The sequence below is a fragment of the Anopheles coluzzii genome, chromosome 2 (genome assembly GCF_943734685.1).
Source record: "Anopheles coluzzii chromosome 2, AcolN3, whole genome shotgun sequence".
NCBI lineage: Eukaryota > Metazoa > Arthropoda > Insecta > Diptera > Culicidae > Anopheles > Anopheles coluzzii.
In genome coordinates, this window is record NC_064670.1 from 39,829,155 (window position 1) to 39,855,119 (window position 25,965).

Consider the following 25,965-nt stretch of genomic DNA (forward strand, 5'->3'; position numbering starts at 1 on the left):
ACGTTAAGTTTCGTTAAGCGCAAAGAGCCCTTGCACAATGCCCTGATTACACCTTACACGATGGTTAAGGTGTTATTTTTATTTTTAATTAATATGTTTTTATTTATACTGTCCTGGTTTGAGTCGTAGAAAAATACAGATTCATTAAAAATAAATAAAACATGCTCAAAACACTTTAAAAATCTAAACCAATAAGCGAACAAAGCTAAAAAGCGCAAAGATTATATACAAAAAACACAAAGCAAAAGTTTTGCGCTAAATGGAAGACACACTTAACGAAAAAACACTTTCTAAAACAAAACGTCTTCAGTGCAGCACAAACCAGCCCACACACACACTCTGCTACTTCCCGAACCGCACGCAGCATAAATATTTTTTTCTCTCACTTTCGATCAACAAAACATTTCAATTAGTGCAGCTATGCGCCTGTTCTGTGCGCCAGACGGGCTGGATTTGCATCAAGAACCGCTGTAGAATTGAATGGCCAACGCAGCGAGACGCAGTGTTTCCAATTTTCTAATAAAAAAAGGTAAGCCAAGATGGGTTCGGTTTGCGGTGATGGTGATGGCGCATGTCGCTGCTGTTGCCGTGTTTGCACAAGACGTAAAACTGTAAATAAACGAAGCGGAAAGACACCAATCCAGCGCGTAGCGGGAGCGTTATTAGAGGCCTACCCTTATTTTTGTGTATTATGCAGACAAAAAAAAGTCCGTCCATTGGTGTGTTTTGTAATGTTGTGTGATTCAGTTTTGGTTGGGTTTAGTGATGGTGCATAAGGTTTGGAGGGCTTTTTTTGATGTCGTGAAAAGTGAGCAAAGTGCGTGGGGAAGGTTATGAGAAACACGCATTTCCGCGCTCCCTTCTCGAACAACAGCAATGGTGAAGGACGTTCAAAAGATTAAAGTTTTGCCTAAAGTGAGGAAGGAAATAGCAGATGAACCTAACTGTGTTGAATAGAATCCATACGGCAGTGTTGTGTAGTTACTGGAGGCACCAATTTCCCTTACTAAAACGCCATTCCCTGCCCTTTAGCCTAAGATACTCATGGTTGAATGAACAGGGTGACTTAAATGCGAAACAAGCGACGAACCTCGCTGCAGTATACGGTGTTAGACTAAGAGTGTTAAATAGCGAATTTATCATTTTATTTGCAATCTCTAATATAGAAATACACTTCAATATTGTTTTAAATACACCACAAAATATACAGCACCACATCAAAATTTGTATTATATATTGTTTTCGCGTGTATATATCTACACTTGTTGAACGGAATATCACACATTTTGTCTATTGCAACCATTTTTATAGTAAATATGCTCAAAACATACAATGCAAACAACCACTTTCCATTGATTTCAGATAGTTCCACAATCGAAGAAACATGGTGCTAAAGTGTACACTATCAGTATTGTTTTGTAGTTTAATGTTAACGGTTGGTAAGTACCTCAAGAGCAGTTTTGCTTAAATAAAGACAAAAGCACGTACTGGAAAGAAATCATTTAATGGCACACCATTCCCCTCATCATTATAAAAAACGCACTCATCCAACCTAATAACACACAATTTATTCACGCCGAAAAACAAGGAACGATCCACGCTCAGCTGCTGGACAATCGGTGCTATCTGGACGGTGGCGGATCGGCCGTAAACTTCTTCGCGAACGAGGACATCACGGTTGGGGCGGTGGTCGGCAGTCTGCGCGTGCTGGGCGACCCGGGCAAGGACATTGTGCTGACGCTGCGTGAAAAGGACTCGCCCGTGTACATTGCGCCCGGTACGAAGGATCTGATCGTGGCGAAACCGCTCGACAAGGAGGGTCTGATCGGACCGTCGGCCGTCTTTGTGAACGTGATTTGTGAGCGCAAGTTTTCCGACGAAGCGGTAAGCGAATGGGTGTGGTGTGCGGGGTTGGGTCCTTTTTTGTGAAAGTATCCTTTTCTTTTTGTCCGTCCACAACAGGGTATTATCATACCAGTCAACATACGGGTGACGGACGTGAACGATAATGCACCGATGTGGATCGGGGCCCCGTACAAGCTGAATCTTTCGGAAGTGACCGTGATTGGAACGAGGTACGCCTTGCTGCTGTCTTGTGCTGTCTGTGAGCGCTTTCACAAAGATTTCCGTTTGCAGAATTCTCCAAGGCATTAGAGCGCACGATCTGGACCAGCCGGGACCGTACTCGACCGTAGAGTACCAGACACTCCCTGGGCCGTACTCCGACTTTGTCGCCTTCGTAACGCCGCTAGAAGGTACGCTGGTGCTGAAGAAGTACATCGACTACGAAACGGTGCAAAACTTTACGGTCAAAATACGCGCCCAAGATCAGGGCAAACCGCCCAAGTACTCCGACACCTACGTCACGATCCGTGTGCTCGATTCGGACGACCAGAATCCCAAGTTTGATCGCGACGTTTATTACGGCCAGCTGCTCGCCGGGCCCGGGGACGTCAGCATCACACCGGAAACGATCCGTGCCGAGGATCAGGATCGGGGCATCCGGGCCGACATACGCTACTCGATCGTGTCCTCGAACGGTTCGGAAGATGAGCTGAACTTTGAGATACACCCAACCACAGGCACGATACGGCAGAGGCGTGCCCTGCCGCCCTCCCAGGCTCACCACTCGCGCACGATCGTCGTCAAGGCGACGCAGGTGGACAACCCGGACCGTTACGCACTGACCACCGTCATACTGGCGCCACCGAAGGGCAGTGAAACGTCACCAAGCGCCATGAGCGTGCAGCCACCGGTCGGTGGGGCGGAATTCGTTCGCGGCACGTTCTACGTAACGGTGCGGGAAGATGCTGCGCCCGGCACGAAGGTGTCCCAGCTGGTCCCGGGTGGCGGTGGCCGGGCCGACGAACCGGTCCGCTACCGTATCGTGGGATCGCCGCTCGCCCAGGAACAGTTTCGTGTCGGTCCGGGTGGTGAGCTAATGCTTGCCAGGTCGCTCAACTATCGCCGCACCTCGCAGTACACGTTTGCGATCGAATCGAGCTTGCCGGGGGGCGAACGCAACACCAGCACCACGGTCGTGGTGGACGTGCTGCCCGCCAACATGTGGGAGCCACGGTTCCGCAAGCCGTTCTACTCGTTCGCGATCGACAATCCGCTGCACGCCCAGCAGCTGCCGATGCTGGTCGGTCGCATCGAGGCGGCCGACGGCGACCGGACGGACGAGCTGTCGTTCGTGCTGAAGGGCAACTACAGCAACCTGTTCCGGGTCGACCCGTACGGCAACCTGTGGCTGGTGTCGAACCGTACCGATCTGCCGCTAGCGATGCGGCTGCTCGCCACCGTCACTGACTCGGGCACGCCCCAGAAGTCGGCCACCGTACCGGTGGTGGTGAAGCTGAAGCCCGAGACGGCTTCCCTCACCTCCAACCTGCTCGTGGTGAACATTGTCGTGGCGTGCGTGCTGGGCGTGCTGCTGCTCGGTAGCTTGGTGCGGTGCGTTTATCGGCGCCGCAAGCGAAAGGTCTCGTCGGCCGACCAGATCGGGGGCCATGGTGCGGGCGGCCACGGTGCGATACCACCGCTCAAGCATGGCGTTGATTCTAGCCGCTTTCTGCTGCAACGGCCCGACCAGCGGATGCTGGAACGGCCGGGCATGCATGCGGGCGGGCGTCTCGCGGCGGACTGTGCCGCTTCCTCCACGCTGGGAAGCGATAATCAGGACTTTTTGGAGCACGAGGGAGCAGGTAAGGAAGGAGGAGGAGGAGGAGCAGGTGGTTTTATCGGGAAGTTTAGTGCAGTAGGAACGATTCGTTACAGAAAACCCAAGACGATCGCAAATACACAACACCCGAGCGCTCGACCGGGAGGAACTGGCCGGGCAGAATCTAAACCACCTACTGCTGCAATGGCAGGAAAAGTACGACGAGAAGGTATGTAAAAATGGCTATTATTATCATTTGATTTGACTCAAGAGATCTAAAGCGACATAACTAGAAAATGAGCTCCATATACTCTAAAAGTTTGTTGAAATGAATTTCATATTTGGCATTTGCGGAGAAATTCACCTGTTCAGCATTGACATAAGCCTGAATGTATGCAATATCATGTTAGCGCTTATTAATCGGCAATCATAGTAGCAGACGATAAACGTAGAGTTGAAAAAAGGTTAAAAGTCAGATATTAGTAGACTCCAAAATATCGGGCCTGTTTTTCCATACAGTGGTGGCCACCTAAAGTCGGACACCCAGTGGCGGATTTAACGGTGCGCGGACTGAGCGGCCGCGGGGGGCCCCGTCAATGTAGGGGCCCCGTGTATGGTAATTCCAGCATATAGAAGAGTGTGTACAGTAGTCTCAGCGAGATCTTCTGTGCTAGATAGGGGCCCCATGGATGAAAGGACTCATAAACTATAGGGACCCAGTACAGGGATTCTGAGGACCCCCCCCCCCCCCCGCCAGCAAACCATTAAAGTGTGTTTGATTCAAAACTTAATGCAGCAATATGCCCCCCCCCCCCCGCTCGACACCAACCGTGGGGCCTCCACTGCTTTTAACGCTTAGGGCCCCCAACACCTTAAATCCGCCACTGCGGACACCTCATATTTTCACCTTTTATCTGACTTTACGGCACCATGAACAGTACTCTAGACTACTTATAGGAAAACTTTCTTTACACGTCTTTGAAGACACTCTTTAGCTATGCACATGCAAAAATTAGACCGATATCTTTTAAAATCTCTGTACATCATTCATAAATGTTATAAAATGTATGAAATTTGTAGGGTCCACTGAAAGTCGGACAGTCTTCATTTCATAGCTAAATGACCGCGTAGCATGCCAAAATTGACCAAAATGTTTCATACTTCATTTGATATCAGTTATTAAAGGTCTATCGACTAGTTTGTGTGGTCAGCTGCGTATTACATAACCTAAGCCAAGCCAATTCTAAATCAAAAATTAGATTTTAAGAATTCCTTGACTGTTTGCCTTAAACTTTGAACAAAATTTCACTTCCTTAATAGCGTAAAGCCTATCGTTATAAATTTGTTATAACCGATAGCTCTGACGCGGTCTTCTAACATTCTGTTTTGTTGTCTTATCCATTGATTATATTCACGAAGTCTTATGCTCGATGTCTCACATATGAATCATTATTGTTTGTGTTGTGGGCAGCCGTGCCGACTCCTTGACTTGCCGTGGCAGTTGCGCTGGGGCAGTTGCGTCGGGCCCCGACGGCATTTCAAGTTTACTGTAATCTCCCAACAGCAAATTTAGTGCCGCTACCAACCCCCCCCCCCCCAACAACATTTACCATTTACAGAGGGCCTCAACTCGTCTTTCCGCCTAGGGCCCCCGATACCCTTGATCCGCCACTGTGTGGTCTAATAATCTTTTGAAGCCTATTGATCAATTGATCTGAGTAATTAAACCAAAAGTAAAAAACGCAACTTTGTACTGCAGTTTGCATACCTTAAGATACCAAATCTAAATGTATTGCTTATAGAGAATTGCATGGACCTTAAACACATACAGTGGCGGTCACCTAAAGTCGGACACCTCATATTTTCACTTCATCTTCATGAGGTGTTATCATCTCACCTCATTTTCACCTCATACAACTAAACGTACTTTATTTATTTTAAGTTAACTTATTATCTCGATGTATCTCATGGTTTGTTTCACGCTCATTTTCAGAACAACGGCACGGAGGATATGTCGATCGATGACAAGCTGATCGTGTACTTCTAAGCCCCAAAACAAAGAGACCAAAGTTTCGCCAGCACCAAACTCAACGATTCTAACAACTGAAACATTAGACTGAAAGCTGTGCTTTTGAAATCACGCTACCTATTTGTAGCATGCAACCTTGTACACGAACACGAACGCACCCGTTTTTGAACGAAGTCTTGAAGATTTGCCTTGCCAACATCTGGTTGTTTGTCCGCGTTTTTGCGCGGCACTTTTCGTCTTTATTTATTTTACTCTTATAGCGATCGCGCAGTGATCGTGCACCCAGTTCTGCTCCACTCTAGGGCAATAAAGCAAACCGTACGTAGCTAGGGGTACTTTGTACAAATAGCGTTCGTTTATTTTCTTATAACTTTTCTACACCTAACCAAGGAAAGAAGACCGTACATACGTGTTCATAAAATTGAAAACATAATTTATTGCTTCCCCGACCGGCTTATCAAGTTATCGCTTATTTTAGTTCCTTCCATTCGCACATTTCCCACTGGTCCCGCGCTGCTCACACCCACACTGGTCAACCCCATCCCACGCTACGGACTACGAAACGACTTTCCGCGGCGTCATCTTTACCCAAAGACCACCGCGCGCTCGCAACGTCATGCGGAAGATGGGCTGCACCTCCTCCTTGCCCGGTGCCGGCGACAGGTGGAAGTTCTGCAACACTCGCGCAATGACCGTCTTCATCTCGATGTACGCAAACTTGTAGCCGATGCAGTTGCGCGGTCCCGCACTGAACGGTAGGAAGGCGTACGGGTTCTGATGCGGTGCCCCATCACCGAAGCGCTCCGGATCGAACCGCTCCGGGTCGGGATAGATGTGCTCGAGACGGTGCGTTGCGTACGGCAGGATCATAATCTCCGTCCCGGTCGGCAGGTTGTACTTGCCCACTCGTACATCTTCCCCGATCTTTCTTGCCATCAGCGGGACGCTGGGGTACAGTCGAAGGCTTTCCTTGATGCACGCTTCCAGATGGCGCAGCTCGCGGATTCCCTCGGCCGACGGTGGTTTGGAGCAGTCCGTACCGATGTGCCGTTCGATTTCCTCATAACACTTGGCCTGCTGGTCCTGGTGGCGGGCCAGAAGGAACAGTGTGAAGGCAACGGCAGCACCTACTGAATCTTGACCCTGAAAGAAGACAGCAGTTAGTCTCACAGGAATGGAAGTTATATTTCAAAAGCGTAAACACTCACTGCCAACATGAACGTGCAGGCCTCATCGATGATATCGTCCTCCGTAAAGTCGGGGTTTTCGTTCGAGATCTCGATCATAAAGTCCAGCAGACAGCGTCGATCGGACGGAGAAAGTGTCTTCAGAATTTCACGTCGACGACGAATCATCTACAAAGAACCAAAGTTAACGAATGAAGCTTACGGAAGGTCACACCATCCTTACCTTCCTGGAGAAGTCATCGAGCTGTTTCTTCTGGTTGAGTTCCGCAGTTGCCGCATCGGTAAGTTTGTAGATCGAGTTAAACAACAGCCACGGATGGGTGATACGGTACGGTGCAACCACTTTGCCTCTGTGGGATGTGTATTCGAGGGTGAGACATATTTGTGGCTTTCAAAAGCTTGCTTATACTCACTGTCTAAAGGGAGACTGTTCCATCTCTTTCTTATCGACCGATTTCACCGGCACTCCCAGAACAGCCTCTAGAAAAGGCAAAGTTAGGTATTAGAAGCCATATTGACGAGAAATACACAATCTATTACCATTCAGAATGTCCAGCACACAATTGTTCACGTACTCGGTAACGTTTAGTACCGTTTCCTCCTTCGGCAGCTTGTCGATCAGAAACGATGCACTGTCCGTGAACGTGTCGATAAACTTCTCCAGTATTGCAATGTTAAACGATGGCTGTATCAGTTTCCGATGCGAGCTCCATTTGTGTCCTGAAACACGAAATGCATCGTGATCCATAGTGATCTAGCAGCAAAAACGATATAGCAACACAGTACACCTACCACTGCTGGTGATCAGTCCACGGCCCAGGAAGTTGTGCAGCAGCTTGTAGAACATGGATTTGTTGGTGTGCTTCTTCGAGGACAGGATCACCTTCAGATCGTTCGGATCGAACACGACAAACATTGGGAAGACAAATATCCAAACGCGCGCCAACGGGCCATAGTTTTTATACGCCTGAGCCATCTCACGTGTAATAACTGGAAATCAAAAAGAAAGGCGCAGGATGAGTATAGTTCTACACCTCGAAAGCTGATCGCTTAACCCTCTAAAGCCTTACGATCCTTTCGGGCAATGTCCAAGCAGTTGCCAATGATGGGATAGGACTTCGGACCGGGTAAACGAAACGCGAGCGCACATATCTTCAGATAGTCCGAGAAGATGTACAGCAGGACACATACTAGGATCAGCGTCAGGTAGGTGTACAACTCCACCGCGGAGGATTTTTCAAGCTGGAAGATAAACGGGAAAAGAAAGAGTCATTCAACTGAGCAAACTTGAAGCATTCGCTTGGATGATCACAGTCCCCATTCCCGGAACTGATGATTACATTTAATTGATCGTCTATAGAAACAAGTAATTTACATGTCTGATTGGTGAGGGACGGGAGTCCACACGGGATGGGAAACGCAAATAGCCACTGTTTGTGTGAGTTTTTGTTTTGTTTGTTTACAAACTGATTGCGGCCGCTACACACGAAAACACTGTCAAAAGATGGTCGTTGCGGGGTATAATTTTAGAAGTTTTCGCTGCCTGCTTGATCATGCCAAATTGCACTTCCAAATGGACGCATCACAAACGGATATTTGAGACGGGATCGTCCCACCCTAATGATCACACTCGATCGTGTTTACCAATTGCATCTGTCGACACGATGGCATTTTTTAACACATTGCATTACCCCCACAGTCACCATTGGGCGGCCATTCGATTTAAAAAATGATGGCAAACAATTGATCTCTTGAGGGCAGTACTTGAACGGCCAAACGATGTGTGTGTGCGCAATTTACCCTCATGAAGAGAAGCATGGACATTGCACAACCCCTGCTCATAACGCGAAAGATCATCGATCATGTCGTTTTGGTGTGTTATAAGTCCGCCGCCAGCTTTTCTCCACGCCTGCCCTGATTGAGCGTACCAGAGACGCGATTGCGCTGTTTTAATAATTCTCGCAAGTGCGCGTCCACCATTGAAAGGAAACCATGCTGGGTGGCAGCATCTTTCAGGACCGGTCGATCAGGTGAAGTGTAATTCAATGAGGTTTTCGTTTGGTCGGGGATCATTAGAGAGAGAGAATTGCCGAATTTCGTTACCTTGAAAGCAGGCGGAGAGGTGAAGTACGTCGGCTTTGGTCGATGAACTGTTGCGTACCACTGCTTGGCACCGATGTTCGAGTATGTGAGTACAGCTCGTTTTTGGGGAGGGTTTGGTTATGATCAAGGTTAAAGTTTTCCAACCATGTTTGTTTTTTGTTTGAAATCCAGCACATGTATTTTTTCTATATCTCATGCTTTCTTGTTTAATAAAATCACATTTTATGTTGTTTGGCTGCCACCGTTACAGCACCTATTAACAGTCGGGCGCGCGCAAAAAAAAAGGTTTATGTACAACAAATGGAAACCCTCAAAGTACGCTCGGACTCATCCACGACCAAACTCTGGCGTCATTCGTATCGAAAAAGCCTGTTACTGCTCCCGTCAAGTGGCTTCCCTGTCGATGGCAATTGAGCCAAAGCACGTCAACCCAGCTCTAACCTACAAACGGTAATGCACGATGGCCGGATGTAACGCGAGGTACGACCAACTGCCACCCCCCCTGGTACGTACAGCATCCCTCCCTCTTTGCGCACGATGAGTGTTCAATATTTGCTATCGTATGCAAGTGTGCGCGCTTCACCCTCAAGTCCACCAGCAAACGCAAAAGACTTTAAGAATGGAAAGAAGTGGTGCAAAAAACACCACCAAAACCACAACGAAACCATCGATTCCACAAGGGGTGCTAACTGATTGACACAATTGACGGTACGATAGGAGCAAAAAAAAATAAGACGAGCAATGATAATCCAGTATTTGTGGTACACACGATGGGTAAACCGGTGGAGGATAATTGCTATTTATTGATCGAAACGAAAAGTGGCGCGTTGTGTGTGTGTGTATGTTTTGGAACGTAAGTAGGAAAGTAGCGAAATCATGGCGTTTATGTGGCTTTTTTGTTGTTGTGGCTGTTGTCGGATGTTGAGGATGAAGGTTTTTTGTTTATGTTTCGCTCGAGAACGAAATCGCAACGAAGGGGGTAATGTGTCGTAAATAGACGTTTCAATCGGCAGTGTGCGCGTGGAAATGGGTCGAATCGATTGGTTCGATTACATTATTTTAAGCAATCGTGTAATACGCATTGACTGCCTTCCAGTCCGCTGTGTAAATATGTACCAGACTTGGATAATTTAACGGAAATATGGAGGGTTTTGTACTTAAACAAAATATGTAAATGCAGTACGGTATGCTTCAGAAGTTGTACGAAATATTGGCTTTCTACCAAGTGGATTAACGCTACGGATCGTTTATCACGTTTACCTCTAGGGCAGGTGAAAGAAAGAGTGCGATGAAACGGGCATGCACTTATTTATTAACTACTTAGTGTATTCAATCAAGTTCCACATTATAGAAGATAGATACTCATTTCAGTTTATCCCTTAACTATCTTTTAGATTTGTATAGCATTTTAAATGTTAACTTCATTTCCGAACCATAAAATCTATTTCCGAAAATTGTTGATCGATATTGCCGCAAAAAACTAATCAACCACTTTCTCAAACCCGATTGAATTCGGGAACGATCGCAGCGATTGTCAAAATGACATTAAATGGTGGTTTCCTTGGATGAACATTGAACATTTTACCATATTGTACGCATAACTGAGCTGGATACTCATACAATAAATTAATGCAACCTTGTATGAGCGTTGTTGTATCTAGGCAACTGCAACTATTGTTCCTCTTCGATTGAGTTTGGGAAAGTGGCTGAATAACAATATTAATGAAGTATTAATAATAATAATGTATGCTGTAGGTTATAAACGTTTGCTTATGGTACTGAACTGGCTTGAAACTGGCACTGATTTTTTCAGGGATTTTTCTGTTTTCCATATATTTTTGTATTTTTTTCATTTTCATCTTCAAATCGACAATTTAGTATCAAACCATTCAAAATATGTTGGGAAAAATACTATAAATCTTGAGACATAATCAAGCTTATTTGGAAAACAGCATCAATACATCGTGCGACAAATTCATAAAACTTGCAAAAACACCTTATGAAGATCCTTACGAAAGCGTAAAAAACTATACAAGTCATAAAAAAGTTGTCTAGAATATGCTTTTTTAAAATGATGAACTATATTATACTGCTTATTTTTTTTTCTTTGGTGCAATAGCGGGTTATTTTGCTTATTCCTTTTAGATGAATTCGATTATCTATATCTTATTTATTTCTACATCAGGAGAGTCAATTCTAAATAAAAGGGACATTTTGGATGGAAAACGATCAACATCCGACAATATGGGAAACGAGGATTCCTACCGTTTTGGTACATGTGGTACATGTCAGGTACATGTTACATGAGATGTATCGTAATAAATCGTTAGAACAAAAGAACAAGCTGTCCTCCGTAGTGTCTCATAAGGCATTTGCGTCTTATAAATTGAGAACAAGTCGTGAGTCGATTTTTTCCTAACAAATATTGATATATTAGAAGAAGTGAACCAAACTTATGATAAGAATTCACCAGAATCTTTGAAATCTTCTTCTATTTGGGGCCGAATATCCGAAGACGGCCAAGGCTCGCCTAAGCCTAAGGTATCTCTGACTCTTTTGTGCATTCTAAATACAGTATCGTTTAGATATTCTATGGAACTGAAGTGTAATTTCTATAATTATGTATTTCACATCTAAAACACATTCACACTTTTGTTATTTCTTCGTATCAAACTTAGGACGTACAAACACTATCTATTCATTATTTTCAAGAACGAACGTCTTTGCTTTGCAATATCATTTCGCTATCACTTTCCAGCCGCTTCAATCATCTCACTAATACCGTAAAGTCACACACCGCTTAAACCGTGGCGCAACACAAATCACAAACTACTTAGCCACCCTACATGCCTACCGGTACGCTGATAGCATTCTAAATCAAATCACCCGCCTCACTGGGTGGTACACGGCAGGATGGCAGCAATTTTTCGCACACCGAACTTTGTCACCCCGCAAATGCAAAGGCTGGCGCTGATCGTGCGTGATCTCGCAGCCTAAATGTCCACTTACCGCTTGAAAGAATGTCATACTGGTATCTAGCGTACTGCGCGACCGACGCGTTCCACCGAAGCAGCCCAACAATCACGTCCTAATCCGATCCGACTGGTACGGGGATCCGCTAACTACTACCGGGTTGGCGAGTTCCGACTGCTCCCGGACTGCACCGGAAGGTTTTGCACAAGTGTGGCGAGAATTTTTACGGATGCCTGCGCACAGTGCCGGTTACGTGCCGCAATTATCACCTAGAAGCGGTTGCTTCACGTACTTATATAAAGTTTGCAGTGCCTTGGTACGTACCATCCCGGTTTGTACGATGTTGTACAATTGTGCCGATGTGCCAACAAGTGGTGTGGTGGGGATATATCGCAGCATCAAGACATCTGCCCCGGTGAAGGCTTCGGACGTCGTTCTCCATAGAACGGTGATCGAGTGGACGATGGAGCATCAGCGTTTTGCGTTGGTATTGACATCGATAGAGCGCGAGCGGCAGTCATCGATATAGGAGTTTGGTTGTAAAAAATCAAACATACACACACATTCACTCTCCTTCGGTACACCAAGATCCTCCAACAGAATCTTCACACAATTAGCGAAACCGCGCGTTTGTAGTGAAGAAGCTGCCCGAACGCCTTCAAGTGGGGGAAGCATGCGGAAAAGGATGTGAACGAAACAAACGAAAAAAAGAAACACATACAAACTACAACAAAAGCCGAAATGAGCAGAGAAAAAAATAGAATCCATGTAAAAAACACCCCCCTCCCATTGAGCAATAATTTTGTTTATTTACTTATTTACTCCTTCAATGCGCGGAACGGGCCACCGGTGGCGTTGGTTCATTCTGAGATTTGTGTCGCGGCAACTGAGCACGTAGCGTCTAAAAACGCGCAAACCCTCCACAATGGTCACTTTGTACCCTCAACGGCAATCCACTCCACACTTCGTCCACGTGTTGCTCTAAACCAAGGGTCTCCAAACTACGGCCCGCGGGCCGCATGCGGCCCTCAAGAGCTTATAATGCGGCCCACAATAGCTTTGCCAGAGTTAATATAAATATTACGTTATTATGACTTATTCAAATAAAAATGTATTTTTTACTTTTTGTACACAAAAATCAAGCTTTAGTAACACGAAACTGTACAAGTATCGTTAGTATTTTGTTGTAAAAACGAGATTTAAACGTTCACTCATCATTTAAAGGTAGCGTCAAATGGCCCTCAACTTAGTTATTGTTGAAGTAATGCGGCCCGCGAGCTGAAAAGTTTGGATGCCCCTGCTCTAAACATACAGACAATTGCTTCCACGGGGGTACACGCGTACGCACGCCAAGCGACGGGATGTAATCGAATTTTCGTATGTTGTTGTTTGCTACACTTAGCGCTACCAACAGTTGTTGAGTTTGCCTCCGGGGAAGGGGATGTGATAGCAGAGGCACAAGAACGGTGGCCAAGAACCTGATGAAGCACAGGGCTGATGACCTGCCGTGTCCTTTTTTGAAGTTGTTCGGCATGGGCAAACAATTGGACGATCGTTTCCGAAAAAAACAGTCTCCCCTCAAGTTTGCTCTTTCAATTGGGAGCTACAAAGCTGAGAATTGTTGCACAGTGAGATACGCTTTTTGCTCACCCATGTCCAACATAATCACCACCCGCAAACCTCCAAAAACAAACATAAACAGAGCAAAACGGGACTTTTCCCTTGTGTTGCGTTGTGAGTTTATTAGCGAATGAACTCATTCCCAAAACAGCGTGTGACAGAGCGCCGATCGGATGTGTTGTGTGCGATCATGTACAGATCGGTATTAATTTCCATCCCAAACATAGCAACGTGGTTGCTAAGAAACGTAGCAGCTTTGTTGTTGTTTTTTTGCTGTGGGAAAATAGGGCAAACTGGGTATGTGATCACGCTCCGTCCGTATCATAATCAATCAACAATCAACAATATAACAAGTCCTCTATGGATCAATTTCAGATGATGTGACGTGTGTTGGATGCAAACCTTTCTTTCGATTAGACTTCCAAATATCGTTCTTTTTCAAAGTATTTAGACCAACCAGTTAGTTGTTCTAAAAGTTCTGAACCAGAGCGGCATCACATCCTTTGTACCTAGTCAACTGCATTCGATCTCTCTTTCTCGTGCTAATCTCTATGGGGAATTGTCCACAAAAAAGCCTGCCTAATTCATCAATCTTTCATCAGTTTAACGGGCAAATTTCATGTAGACGAACGGAAGAATTACAGAAAAATAGTTAGGTGAACACAGTTCGTGCATTCACTTAAAAGCACTAAACAAACTCATCCCTTCTCATTCATTCTTCTCATCTCGACTTCCAAACGTCTGATGCTTTTGCACAATTTGTGTAACATTGAAATGGAATTGCTCGATGCAGTGCAATGCCGGAAAATCTAATCAAGGTTACGATCGGGCCATCGATTCACAAGGACGCAAACGGTACGATCGCCAATCGATCGGTATCTTATGTAATTTTAGCAGATAATCTATCTGCCGAGCAATTTACCTACTGCATGATTAGCTCATTTGCTGTTTGCATTACCTCATCACCTTGAACAATCAATTTTTTGGGAATTAATGTATGGAATTTGATTACTGATTGTACAATGCCGAGCAAGGATCGATTATAATCTTTTCGGGTATGAAGTTCGCTCAAAACTGGGCAAACTGCTGCTTAAGGTCAGAAAGAAAAGCCACCAAGACACAAGACCTTTCTTTATCACATTCTCGCGAGTGAATATTTATTTTATTATCTAAAGCACATCAAAACACGCACACACAGTTATGGACGACGAGCGCCATCATTTAAAAGTAGAAAAACTGGGCTACACAAATAAATAAAAACAGTCTTAAACGGTCTACTACCTTACGTCTATAGTAGAAAGCTGCCCCTTGCAACCGTCCCCCTACTACTCCTCCTCCTCCTCATCCTCCTCGTCTTCCTTTTCCTCCTCCGCCTCCTCCTCCTCCGGCTGCTCGTCCCCTTCGGTCGGTTCCGGCACGGGCTCCTCCGGTACCGGTTCCGGTTCGGGCGTGGGCGGTTTCGGCAGGACGCGCGGCGCCTCGTTCTCCACCACCACGTCGTCCATGCGCTTGTGCTTGTGCGTTTGGACCCGCTGGTCGAAGCGGAGCGGGATCGACACCTGCCGCGACATCTCGACCGACTTGACGTCGTTCCTGGCGATCAGCGTGTACTTGCCGCTGTCGCGCAGCTGCGGATCGTTGATGATCAGCTGCACCGTCGTGATCTTGGTGCGGTTCTCGTAGTAGTGCTGGTTGAAGATCTCGTACTTGGCGTTGCTCTGCAGGATCGGGATGCCGTCGTACATCCAGCGGAACGTCGGCACCGGGTTGCCGCGCACCCGGATCTCCAGGTGCAGATCGTTCGTCGTCGGATGGTACAGTTCTGTTCGGGGGGAAGAGGGAGAAGAGCAACAAAGAGGGGCAATATTAGGAGCTGCAAAAAGCTATCCGATCAAGTGCACTTACCTCTCAACGGTGTGATGAACGTTGGCGGCACCAGCTCAACCTCGTCCTTCTTCTCCAGCTCGAACACGGTGATGCGGCACGAGTCGGTCGCCGTACCGTTCGCCGTCTTGGCGACGCACTTGTACACGCCCGTGTCTTCCAGCCGCAGGTCGACCAGATCGAGCGTGCAGTAGCCCTGGCGCGTGACGTCACTGCGGCAGCGCGGTCCCATCACCAGCGGCTCGTCGTCCTTCAGCCAGGTAACCTCAATCTTGGCCGCATCCGAGCAGCAGCAGTTGAGCGTCAGGTTTTTGCCCTTCTTGATCGTGCCGCTGCGCAGATGCGAGATGAACTCGACCTCGATCGGTTTCTTCCAGCGCTTGACGCGCGGCACCTCGGGCGGTGCCAGGCTCTTGCCGCTCGAGATCAGCTGGCTCAGCTTGACCTTCGGCTGGGCGCCCGGCTGCGGTTCCCGCTGGCGCGGCACCTCCTTCGGCCGTTCCTCCACCACCTGCTCGGGGGCCGGCTGCTTGGGCAGCTTGCGGCGCAGCTTCTTGATCTTCGGACCGCGCTTGACCGGCTTCGGGGGCGATTCCACCTCTTCCTCTTCCTCCTCCGCTTCTTCCGCTTCCTCTTCCTGCTCGGGTGCTGCTGGCGGGGCAGGTTGCGGTGTTTTGGCCGGCGTTGCCGGCTTCTCCGCCGGCTGTTCCTCGGCTTCCGGCTGTTCCTCGGCTTCGGCCTCCTCCTCCTCGCTCGAGGTGTCACCGGGCACGTACTCTTCGTACTCGCTTTCCGCCTCCGTGTCCGTCTCCCACTCCCAGAACCGCTCGGGCGTCTGGCCCTTCAGATAGTACGAGCCATCCTCCAGGAAGACGACCTCCCGGTGCTGTCTCGGTTCCACCACCTTCTCCTCCTCGAACGTGCGGCGCTTGTCCGCGTGGTGCATGTGGTACATCGGCATCGCGGCCGCCTTGCCCTCGAACCGCAGCGTGTACTTGAGCTCCTCCGTGCCGAAGTCGTTGCTCGCCTTCACCAGGTACCGGCCATTGTCGCGGATCTGCGGATTGTGCAGGCACAGCTTGTGGATGCCGTGCGGTTCGCGGATCTGGATGAACTTCTCGTTGTTCTCGATGATGATGCCGTCCAGGAACCACTCCACCTTGATCGGGCCCGTGCCCTTGATCTGCGTCTCCAGCACCAGATCGTCCACGCGCAGATCGTAGTGCTGCGTCATGCAGCGCACGAACCGCGGCGCTTCGCCCTCCGCCACCGGGATGCGCACCGGCGCCGGCAGCACGTTCAGCCGGCAGGTACCGCGGATGACGGCGCCCGACTTGTCCTTCACGACCACCTCGTAGTCGGCGGTGTCATCCCGGGACGCCTTGTTGAACGCAATCACGCCCGTGCCCTCCTGCGCGTCGGACAGGTTCTTGATCTGCTTGGTGAACTCCATCGGTTCGCCGTTCTTGTACCACTTGAAGTCGGCCTTCGAGCCGAGCACGGTACAGAACAGACGCACCGGCTTACCCTCCACGATGTTGATGTCGTGCAGCGTGCTGCCGAAGCGCAACACCGCCCGCGCATCAACGCGCTTCGCTTCGTCCGGGTTCAGCTCGGGGAAGAGGCGCAGATACCGTTCCTTGCGCAGCTTGTCCTTATCTTCAGCCGGTTCTCCCTCGGCGGGAGCTGCCACTTCCACCGGTGGAGCAGCAACCTCCTTCGGCGGTTCCGGTACCGGTGCGGCCGGTGCAGCGATCGCCGCCTCTTCTTCCGGCACGACCTGCGGCTGCGGGACGCGCTTCTTGCGCAGCTTCTTAATCTTCGGGCCACGCTTCGGCGGTGGCGGCGGTGCCTCCTCCTCATCCTCGTCCTCCTCATCCTCATCCTCATCGTCCGCCTCGACCGGTTCCGGCTGCTTCGGTGGTGGCGGTGGCGGCGTCTTGATCAAAAAGTCGGGCGACGGCGACCGGGACGGTACCTTCTCGACCGGTGCCGGTTCCGGCTCGGGTTCCGGTTCGGGCACCTCGGGCTCGGGCTCCGGTTCCGGCGACACGTAATCTTCGTACTCGCTCGGCGCGCTCGTATCCGTTTCCCACTCCCACAGATGCTCCGGCGTTTGGCCACGGATGTAGTACGAGCCGTCCTCCAGGAAGATAAACTCCCGGTGCGGTCTCGGTGCCGGTTCCGGCTTCGGCGGCTCCTCGTACACGCCGTGCTTCATCAGGTTCGGGTCGTGGTACCGAATGCCGAACACGTGGCTTTCGGCGATCTTGCGCTCCATGATGCGCCGGACGGCATGGCGCAGCACGTCCTTGCCGACCACGTTCGTGGCCTCGCAAGCGTACTGGCCCTCGTCCTTCGCCTGCGGGTCGTGGATGGTCAGCTTGAACACACCGCCCGGTTCGCGCATCGGGAAGAACTTCTCACCCGTCGGATCGACCAGATCGATGCCGTCCCGCAGCCACTTGATCGTGGGCATCGGGTTGCCGCGCACGTTCACCTCCAGCACCAAATCGTTCGTCTGGATGTCGTAGTGCTCTAGGGGAGAAAAAAGACAAACAAACTCCAATGAGGATCGTGCTCTCCTCTGCAAACAAACAACGCGAGCACTTACCCTTAACATTGCGCACAAAGCTCGGCGCAACGTGCTGTTTCTCCGGCACCGGGTACACGATCACCTTGCAGGTCGTCTCCACCTCGCCGACCGCATTGCTCGCCGTACACTTGTACGTGCCGGAGTCGTTCAGCTCGGCCGACAGGATGTGCACTGCGCCGACGCCCATCTTCGTGTCGTTCTTCACGTTCTTGCTCCAGACGAGGGGAATGTTGTTCTTGAACCACTTGATCGTCGGCTTCGGACCGACGCACGAGCACACCAGCTTCAGTTGCGATCCCTCCGCCACCGTTTGGTTCTTCAGATTCGCCTCAAAGTACAGCTTCTGCAGTACCTCCACCACCTTGTGCTTGGTGGGCTCCTCCGCGATCGGGCCGGGGATGCGGCCCTTCAGCAGGCCCTGCAAGTTCTTGCGCCACTGTTTCGGTTCCTTCTTCTTCTTCGGTTCTTCCGGTGCGTCCGCTGCATCCGCAGCCGGCTCGGCACCTTCGGCGGCCGCTCCGGCAGCGGGCGCATCCTCGGTGGTCGCCTCCACCGCTGCCAGCGCCTCGACGACGGCCGAAATGTCCGGCTCGGGGCCGGCCTGGTGAGCGACGGAGGGTGCACGGGACACGGAGCGCGACCGCGTACCGTACACAAAGCCGTCCTCTTCCGAGCGCGTGATCTGCTTGTCCGCATGGTAGATACCGTGCGTCAGCTGGCTCTGGTAGAATTCGCGCCCCTTGAACGTGACCGAGTGTTTCAGCTTCTCCTCGCCGGCGTGGTTCTTGGCCGTCACGACCCACTTGCCACCGTCGAGCTTTTCCGGATTGTGGATGCTACGAAGTAGGGGATTGGAAATTGCGTTAAATCAGATCTAAATGAGCGGGATCTCAATATCTCTATAAAAACAGGATCCGTCAGTCAGTCAGATCACTCAACTTACCTCAAGCGGTACACGCCGTTGCCTTCGCGGGAGATGATCACGCGATCCGTCTCTTTGGTAAACTCCATGCCGTCCCGCTCCCAGGTCAGCTTCGGATCGGGAACACCGCGCACGTGCACCTCCAGGATCAGATCGTCCACTAGAGAGTCGTAGTAGTCTGCAACGACGAAAAAGGGTTGGCATCAGTACCTCAATTCCTAACCCCATCCAATCCACAACGACCTTACCGATGACCCGCGTGAACGTCGGCACCGTTTCGATGTCCTTTTCCGTCGCGAACACGGTCACCGTGCAGGAGCACTCGATCTCGCCGAAGCTGTTCTTCGCGTACGCCGTGTACTCGCCGGAGTCGGCCACCGTCGTCGGCGTGATGCGCACGCACCCGAACTCGACCTTGGTCGCGTTCACCACGCTCTTGCTCCAGACCAGCGGCTTGCCGTTCTTCATCCAGCGCCAGGTCGGCTGCGGCCCAGTCACACTGCACGTCAGCTTGATCGATTTGCCAGCCGGCACGGTTTGGTTCTTCAGCTTCGTCTCCCACATCAGCCGGTTCTTGGAGTCGCGTATGACGAACGGTTCCACCGGCCCATCCTCGAAGCGGCGGCGGCCCGGCATTGCCTTGAACTTTGGCTTTGGAGCTGCTGCTGCTGCCGTCTGCTCTTGTGCAGTAGCTTCCGGTGCCGGCGCTTCTGTATCTACTTCGCCGGCTTCTCCTTCTGCTGGTTCGACCGGTGGCACTGGCTCGCCTGTGGCCGCCGGTTCCGCTTGCTGCTGTGCCTGTGACTGGGCTTGGCTAGCCGGCTGCTGCTGCTGCTGCTGCTGGTCGGTTGGTGGAGTCGGTTCCGCCGTCAACAGTAGACTGGCCGCTTCCTTCTCCTCGAGCCGCCTTTTAAAGTAGTCCGCGTGCTCGATGTGCTGCACGTGGATCAGCTTATCCTTCGACGTGAAGCTCACCTCGTGCGACACCTTGGCGGTGCCGGCCGAGTTGACCGCCCGGCACTCGTACACGCCACAGTCGGCCGGGGCCGGCTTGTGGATGCACAGCTGGTACACGCCGTTCGGTTCGCGGTTGATCAGCAGCTTGTCGCCGAGCACGATGTCCTCGCCGTCCTTTTGCCAGCTGATCGTCGGCTTCGGCAGGCCGTGCACGTTCACCTCGAGCACGAGATCGTCCGCCCGGATGTCGTAGAACTCTGCAAAGAGGCAAACAAAAGAGAAAGAGGGCGTGCGCGTTAGACAGCACTCCTGCTAGGCCCACGACGTCTTCCCCCCCAACAATCTACCTTTGACCGCGCGCGTAAACGTGGCCGGCGTCGTCTCGGCCGACGGCAGCGTGATCACCTTCAGCACGCACGTCGTCTTGATCTCGTTGTGGCTGTTCTTCGCCGTGCAGGTGTACTCGCCCGCATCCTTGCGCGTCACGCCGTTGATCACGATCTGCCCGATCGCGCCACTGTTCATCAGCTTCACGTGATCGCCAAAGTCGATCGCGCGCCCATTCCGCTGCCACTTGAACATTGGCAGCGGCCCATTCGCCGAGCAGGTCATCTTCACGATCGCACCCTTCGTGGTGGTGACGTTGTGCAGCTGCCCGGCCCACGCGAGCTTGTTCTTCGAGTCGCGAATCACGTACGATTCCGACTCGTACGGTTCGTGCACGTCGTCGCCGCCCCGGGCCGTGCGGCCACCGCCCGCCAGCCGCTCCTTCGCCTCCGTCTTGATGCGCAGCTCCTCGCGCTTGCGCTCCTCGATCTCCTCCTCCGTCAGCAGCTTCCGGTCGGCGTTGGTGATGCCGGGCAGCCGCATGTACGGCACCTTTTCCACGAAGTCGACCGTGTGGGACATCTGGCACCGGCCCGCCTCATTCTCGGCGATGCACGTGTACCGGCCACTGTCCTCCGGCGTCGGGTCGTAAATGTTGAGCTGGAAGATTTCCTCCCCCTCGAAGGTGGCCCCGATCCGCTGATCCAGCACGATCGGTTCCCCGTCCTTCAGCCAGGTGATGGTCGGTTCATATTCCTTCTGGAACATGATCCTAGCCTCGATCACGAGGTCGTTCAATGCATGGTGGAAGTAGTCTGGGGAAAGAAGCAGACACAAATTACACAATGACAACGTTCTCGCGGCAGCAGCAGCACGTCATCACACTAACCTCTGATTTTCACAAAGAACGGCAACTGACACTTGGGCTTGATCGCGTCGTACACTTTGACGTGCGCCACCGACGGTATCTCGCCGCCCCGGTTCTTCGCCAGTATCTTGTACTCGCCCGCGTCCGAGTGCTTCAGGTGCTTGATGGTGAGCGTGTACAGGCCGTCGGCGGCGGACGTCTGCAGGTTGGGCGTCCGCTCAATCTGTTGATCGTTCTTGAGCCATCGCACCGTCACCTCCTGGCCCTCGACCGTGCACTGTAGCTTGATGGTGGACCCGGCCGGGGCGCTCCGGTCCGTCAGCTTGGTGAGGTATAGCGGTGGTCGCGACGCCTTCCGGAGTCGCTGGAACTCGGCGTCCTTCTCCTTCTCCGTCGGCTCGGGCGTCTTCTCCTCCTGCTCGAACTTGATCAGCGCGATCTCGTCCTCATCCTCGTGGAACACGCGCCACTGGGAGGGATCCACTTCGTCCACGGACATGTCGCTGTAGGAGTAGGATAGTTCTGACGATAGTTCCTCCGATTCGCTATAAGACTCCTCGGACTCGTCGCCGTCCTCTTTTAAATCAGATTCATCGTCGTTCGGCCCGCCGTCGGCGGCAGCGACTGCGCCCGTCGGCTCAAGCTCGCGCGCTGCCGGCACCTCCTCGCCCTCGCCGGCACCGTCCGCCTCGTCCACCGCCTGCTCGTCGCCTTCAATCGGTTCACCCTCCAACGGTTCGGTGTCTTCGGCCGCCGCTACGTCACCATCACCGGCCGCCGCATCAGCCACCGCTGGGGGTTCGTTTTCGCGGCTATCTTCAAGTTGGTCCGTCGAAGTTTTTTTTTGTCCTGAGATTCGTCAACCGCCGGCGGTTCCTCTTCCACCAGCGGCATCACCACCAGCTCGGGCCGCTCCTCCTCCTCCTCGATGATGGTCACCTCGACTGCGGTCGAGATGTCCTTGCAGGACGCCTCGTCAATGACGCAGCCGGACGAGAAGAAGAGCGAGATGTACTCGTCCACGTTCGTCACACCGCCCGACACGTCCATCACCAGCGCCTTGTCGATGATGGCCTTGCAGGAGGCGACCTGCACATTGCGATTCTCCCCAATCTCGAACGGCGACTTTTCGCGCACCAGCATCATCTCCTTGCGCAGCGGATCGTCCACCCGGAGGCGCGAGATCGAGACCGAGCGGGAACTGCGCTCCCGGGACGGTTCCCGCGAGTAGGTGCCTTCGCGCGACATCGAACGCCCGCCATCGCCGCCCGGCTGCTGCTCCTGCTCCGTCACGATCACCTGCGGGATCACCTCTTCGCTGTTTTGCTTGCGTACCATCCTGGACGCTTCCTGGGAACGGGACTCGTCACTCACACGCGCTGGTTAGGAACTCACACTCGGCACCACTTTCACCCTTTGTAGCCTTCTCCAACTTTTCACTAGTTGTCTAGCACTAGCAAATCTTTGCTTCGATCTGTTCGATCACCACGTTCAAGGACCTGCGGCAGTCGTCGGTGAACTAGCGTTGGATGGCCCTGAGCGGTGAGACTTTTAAATAATCCGAAGGGCGCAATTTCATTGTCAATGATGCGCGGGCGTGATCACTTTCTAATTTTACCGCACCCGAAGCAGCGCCCGGACCGGTGCAAGGTGCCAAACTGTTTCCGCCAGACGCCCACGGCTAGGCCATTTTTGGGGGTGGCGGGAAAAGGTGAATGTTTGGGTAGGTGCGAAGATCGCCAAATCAAACCGATTCTGGCAATTCTTTGCCCGTGCGTTACTCACAGGCGAACGCAATCGAAGCCCACACGCACACGAATCGTGCGATCGGTTCTAATTTTGGGACACACCAAAACACACACACTAACCGTGTTGCCAAAGTCAAATGGTTCGCGTGAAAAATGCAACTTATTTGCACCCGGGCACTTCCTTGATTTTGGTTTCGGTTTTGCACGGTTGAGCCGTGAGAGGCGTTGTTGATCTTTCTGAGCTGCACTCTCTCTGCGAAGGAATGCAGAAGCTTATGGAGGCCAAACTCAGCGGGACTATGTTTATTTAAAAGCTCTTTAGCTCTTATGCAGTTGTACAAATAATGTATTTTTGTGTGCGTCTGTTCAACATGAATGTTTTGTATGCACTCCAATACATGCCCTGCTGTAATTGTAATTTCTTAGTACATATTAAGTGTCTCATTTAGTGTGTAACCAAAATCATTTAAAAACAAAAACGATTGTAAATATTAAATCATCTGAAAACATCGAATTTTATTTAAGACTAATAATACTGAGCCCACTTATGCCCTGCTTAAATTGTGTAACGTTGATTGCAATCCACGAACACGTTTCCAAGTATAAGACCATTCTCAAATTCAGTACAAAAATTAATTAAAAAAACAGTTGTAAGTAGAAGTCTGGTTTTTATGTCTTTTTTTACTTCTAAAAAAATAGCTACATATTTCATCATCCTATCAAATTATAGTTTCGGCAGGTGTATATAGTATAGGTGTGTACCGGTTATGAGTTTTGGGAGTTGTTGGATATTTTAATGACAAAAACAAAGTAGATTTTTTATTTTTATTTTTAGCCTATTCATATTGTACATTGACGCAAATAAATAATGATGTTGCTGAGACGGCTTACGTGCTTAGACTAAACTTTATATTACAATTATTCTTACACTAACCTAATCTCTTACTTATTACATCCCCAACACTAGTATATACAACGATTAGGTCACGCTCTGGCCGTGCACACATCTATAATCTTGTAAGGTACTGCTCTAGCATTGATGGTAAAGGTTACTATTGCGATTCGTTTTTATTTCTGAAAAAAAAACCAACTGTGCAACTCACCATAAGTTTAAATACGATCAAGTAAACACTTTTTTTCGAGGACAATGCTTGCCAAATTAAACTAAAAATTGATAACCGCAACCCTCAACTAACGCTGTTAAGTAAAAGTGGCCATTTAAGTCAACTACTGCTACAACTACTACATCATCAACAAACAATATCGCATGACGCTCGACCACGGAGGAAGTTAGCTATATGAGCATATCCTCCAGTCCAGAACAGATTGTCCCTGATATACGCTATTAATGCGGAGCGAGCAGAAACCACTGATAAGAAGTGATTTTTAGAATTCGACTAATCGGCATTTAACAATTGTTTAAAATTCATATAATTTGCTCAAAAAACTGTCCAATTTCGCTGCGTATCTTCGAATCGGCGTATAAGAAGTATCACATATCTCGGGGACTAGCTGTAATTGGTTTGAATATTTTTGTTGTCCTAACTACATACTGAAATAAGTGATAGTATCAAGCTAATACTACTGAGCATGGTTTGATGAGCTTTCAATTTGGCATTAATATTATAGCAAAATGAATCTCTGAAGCAAATTAATTTATTCATTTAAGTTTGATTGAAAGACAAAGTTGATGTCAAATTCCTTATTCAGATGCACTATATTTAAAGAAAATAATTTAGTGGATTCAAATCTCCCTCATTTTATTTAGAAAAATCCAGTAGAAATATTTAATATTAGCAAATTGTCACTTGTATTTACTTTTCATCATTAATCGCAACGTTACCCCAATATTTTCTGCTAGCCGGGTAAACTCTTTGGCTTTCCTTTATTTCCGCAACACGACGCAACAGCAACACCGGAGAAAGTTCAACCGCTCTGTCACCGAAGTCATAACACTGGCCGACTATGACACAGAAGAGAGGAACACCTCCAAAAACTGTCCTACCGTAGAGGACCTACAAATGTGCGGACGAGGAAACCACGCATTAAATGGTCGCTTCTTGTTCGACACGCATGGTAGCGTAATACCAGACTGCCAACACAGCCATCCGACCGAACCGAAGCCATTTCTGGTGAATGATATCGGTGAAAAATGCGTAAACGATTCATGGAAAATGACGTGAAAAATGTTCCATATTTCATACAAACTACAAAACGGATACATTTTTATGAACTTTTCAATCGTAAACAAATGTAGTCTCAGCTACTGAAAGAACAGGAAGGTGGCATTCACTTTCTAATTTAATCCCTGTTACTAAGGTGGTAAAACCAGGAAAGTAACGCATCGCACCGATTACACAACGATCCTCGACCGCTAGCGAAATCGTACACACAAATCGTAAAAGGTGCATCCTGCGTCGGATAAACACACATCCGCGCACGATCACACCGACCGACCGACGATCACCTTGATCTTTAAAAAGAAAAGCTAGCATGGCAGCATGACAGCCAAACGCATTTGCACCGGTAAACAGTTATTGGATGGCGTCGTTGTTTGGCCCGTCCCTTATGCAACCGTGTGCAGCACGCAGTGACAATCCTTCATCTCGTGCGCCCTCGTGTTTGTAGTGTAGTGCCTGCATGCGAAGCCTATTTTCCTCTCAGCATTTAGCAAACAAACACACACACACACGAGCTCAAAAACAAGCAGCAACAGTGCAAATAGTGGACGGGACTGTTTAAGGCACGCATCAATAGACACTTATAGCTTTTCGCGAACCATCTAGCATTCGGTAAATAAAATGGCACTGGTCAAGCATGTTTTGTGGTTTCCATTTTCCCTTCCCCTTGCAATTGAATCTCAAAGTAGGTCTCTGGTCTTAAGGGGACATAAAAAATCAGCCAATCGACAGCACTCGATCAACAAATTCACTTTTACTTAGTGCGTAAGGGTTCTGTACGTACACAACAACCCGGCTGAAGGCTAGAGGACGAACCGCGCCACTAACCGTGCAGATGTCATGGCATCAACTTGACAACGAAATTCCGAACCTGGCTGAACGTTCGCAGGCGCCCTAACTAGTGCGC

The 25,965-nt window shown here is 49.9% G+C and overlaps 3 protein-coding genes across 3 annotated transcripts; 1 reads left to right on the forward strand and 2 right to left on the reverse strand.

Moving 5' to 3' along the window:
- The first annotated feature begins 264 nt into the window (after positions 1-264).
- LOC120950894 (protocadherin Fat 2) lies at positions 265-6,041 on the forward strand. The gene is made up of 7 exons (XM_040369308.2): positions 265-529; positions 1,363-1,439; positions 1,589-1,884; positions 1,963-2,075; positions 2,137-3,707; positions 3,781-3,893; positions 5,658-6,041. Exons 2-7 carry the CDS (start codon positions 1,385-1,387, stop codon positions 5,709-5,711), a joined length of 2,202 nt encoding a protein of 733 aa, XP_040225242.2. The 5' UTR covers positions 265-529; positions 1,363-1,384; the 3' UTR covers positions 5,712-6,041.
- Positions 6,042-6,109: 68 nt separating this feature from the next.
- Positions 6,110-12,231, reverse strand: LOC120950895 (probable cytochrome P450 4aa1). Its single transcript, XM_040369309.2, has 8 exons — positions 11,993-12,231; positions 7,951-8,122; positions 7,673-7,870; positions 7,421-7,600; positions 7,294-7,360; positions 7,104-7,230; positions 6,902-7,048; positions 6,110-6,836 (listed from the first exon to the last, which is right to left on the reverse strand). Exons 1-8 carry the CDS (start codon positions 12,008-12,010, stop codon positions 6,249-6,251), a joined length of 1,497 nt encoding a protein of 498 aa, XP_040225243.1. The 5' UTR covers positions 12,011-12,231; the 3' UTR covers positions 6,110-6,248.
- Positions 12,232-14,756: 2,525 nt separating this feature from the next.
- Positions 14,757-24,470, reverse strand: LOC120953351 (muscle M-line assembly protein unc-89). Its single transcript, XM_049607521.1, is given in 9 exon segments — positions 14,757-15,398; positions 15,482-18,059; positions 18,061-18,892; positions 19,007-20,192; positions 20,283-21,119; positions 21,152-21,942; positions 22,002-22,480; positions 24,110-24,172; positions 24,432-24,470. Coding segments are annotated over 9 exon segments (7,302 nt in total). The 3' UTR covers positions 14,757-14,901.
- Positions 24,471-25,965: the final 1,495 nt, after the last annotated feature.

What these genes read in the sequence shown, in the direction of transcription:
- LOC120950894 (XM_040369308.2), top strand. Translation starts at nt 1,385, where the DNA reads ATGGTGCTAAAGTGTACACTATCAGTATTGTTTTGTAGTTTAATGTTA. An exon ending in GCAAGTTTTCCGACGAAGCG is followed by an intron (nt 1,885 to 1,962) that starts GTAAGCGAATGG and finishes CGTCCACAACAG; the next exon opens with GGTATTATCATACCAGTCAA. An exon ending in TTTGGAGCACGAGGGAGCAG is followed by an intron (nt 3,708 to 3,780) that starts GTAAGGAAGGAG and finishes GATTCGTTACAG; the next exon opens with AAAACCCAAGACGATCGCAA.
- LOC120950895 (XM_040369309.2), bottom strand. An exon ending in TCGATGACTTCTCCAGGAAG is followed by an intron (nt 7,049 to 7,103) that starts GTAAGGATGGTG and finishes GGTTCTTTGTAG; the next exon opens with ATGATTCGTCGTCGACGTGA. An exon ending in CCTGCACGTTCATGTTGGCA is followed by an intron (nt 6,837 to 6,901) that starts GTGAGTGTTTAC and finishes GTCTTCTTTCAG; the next exon opens with GGTCAAGATTCAGTAGGTGC.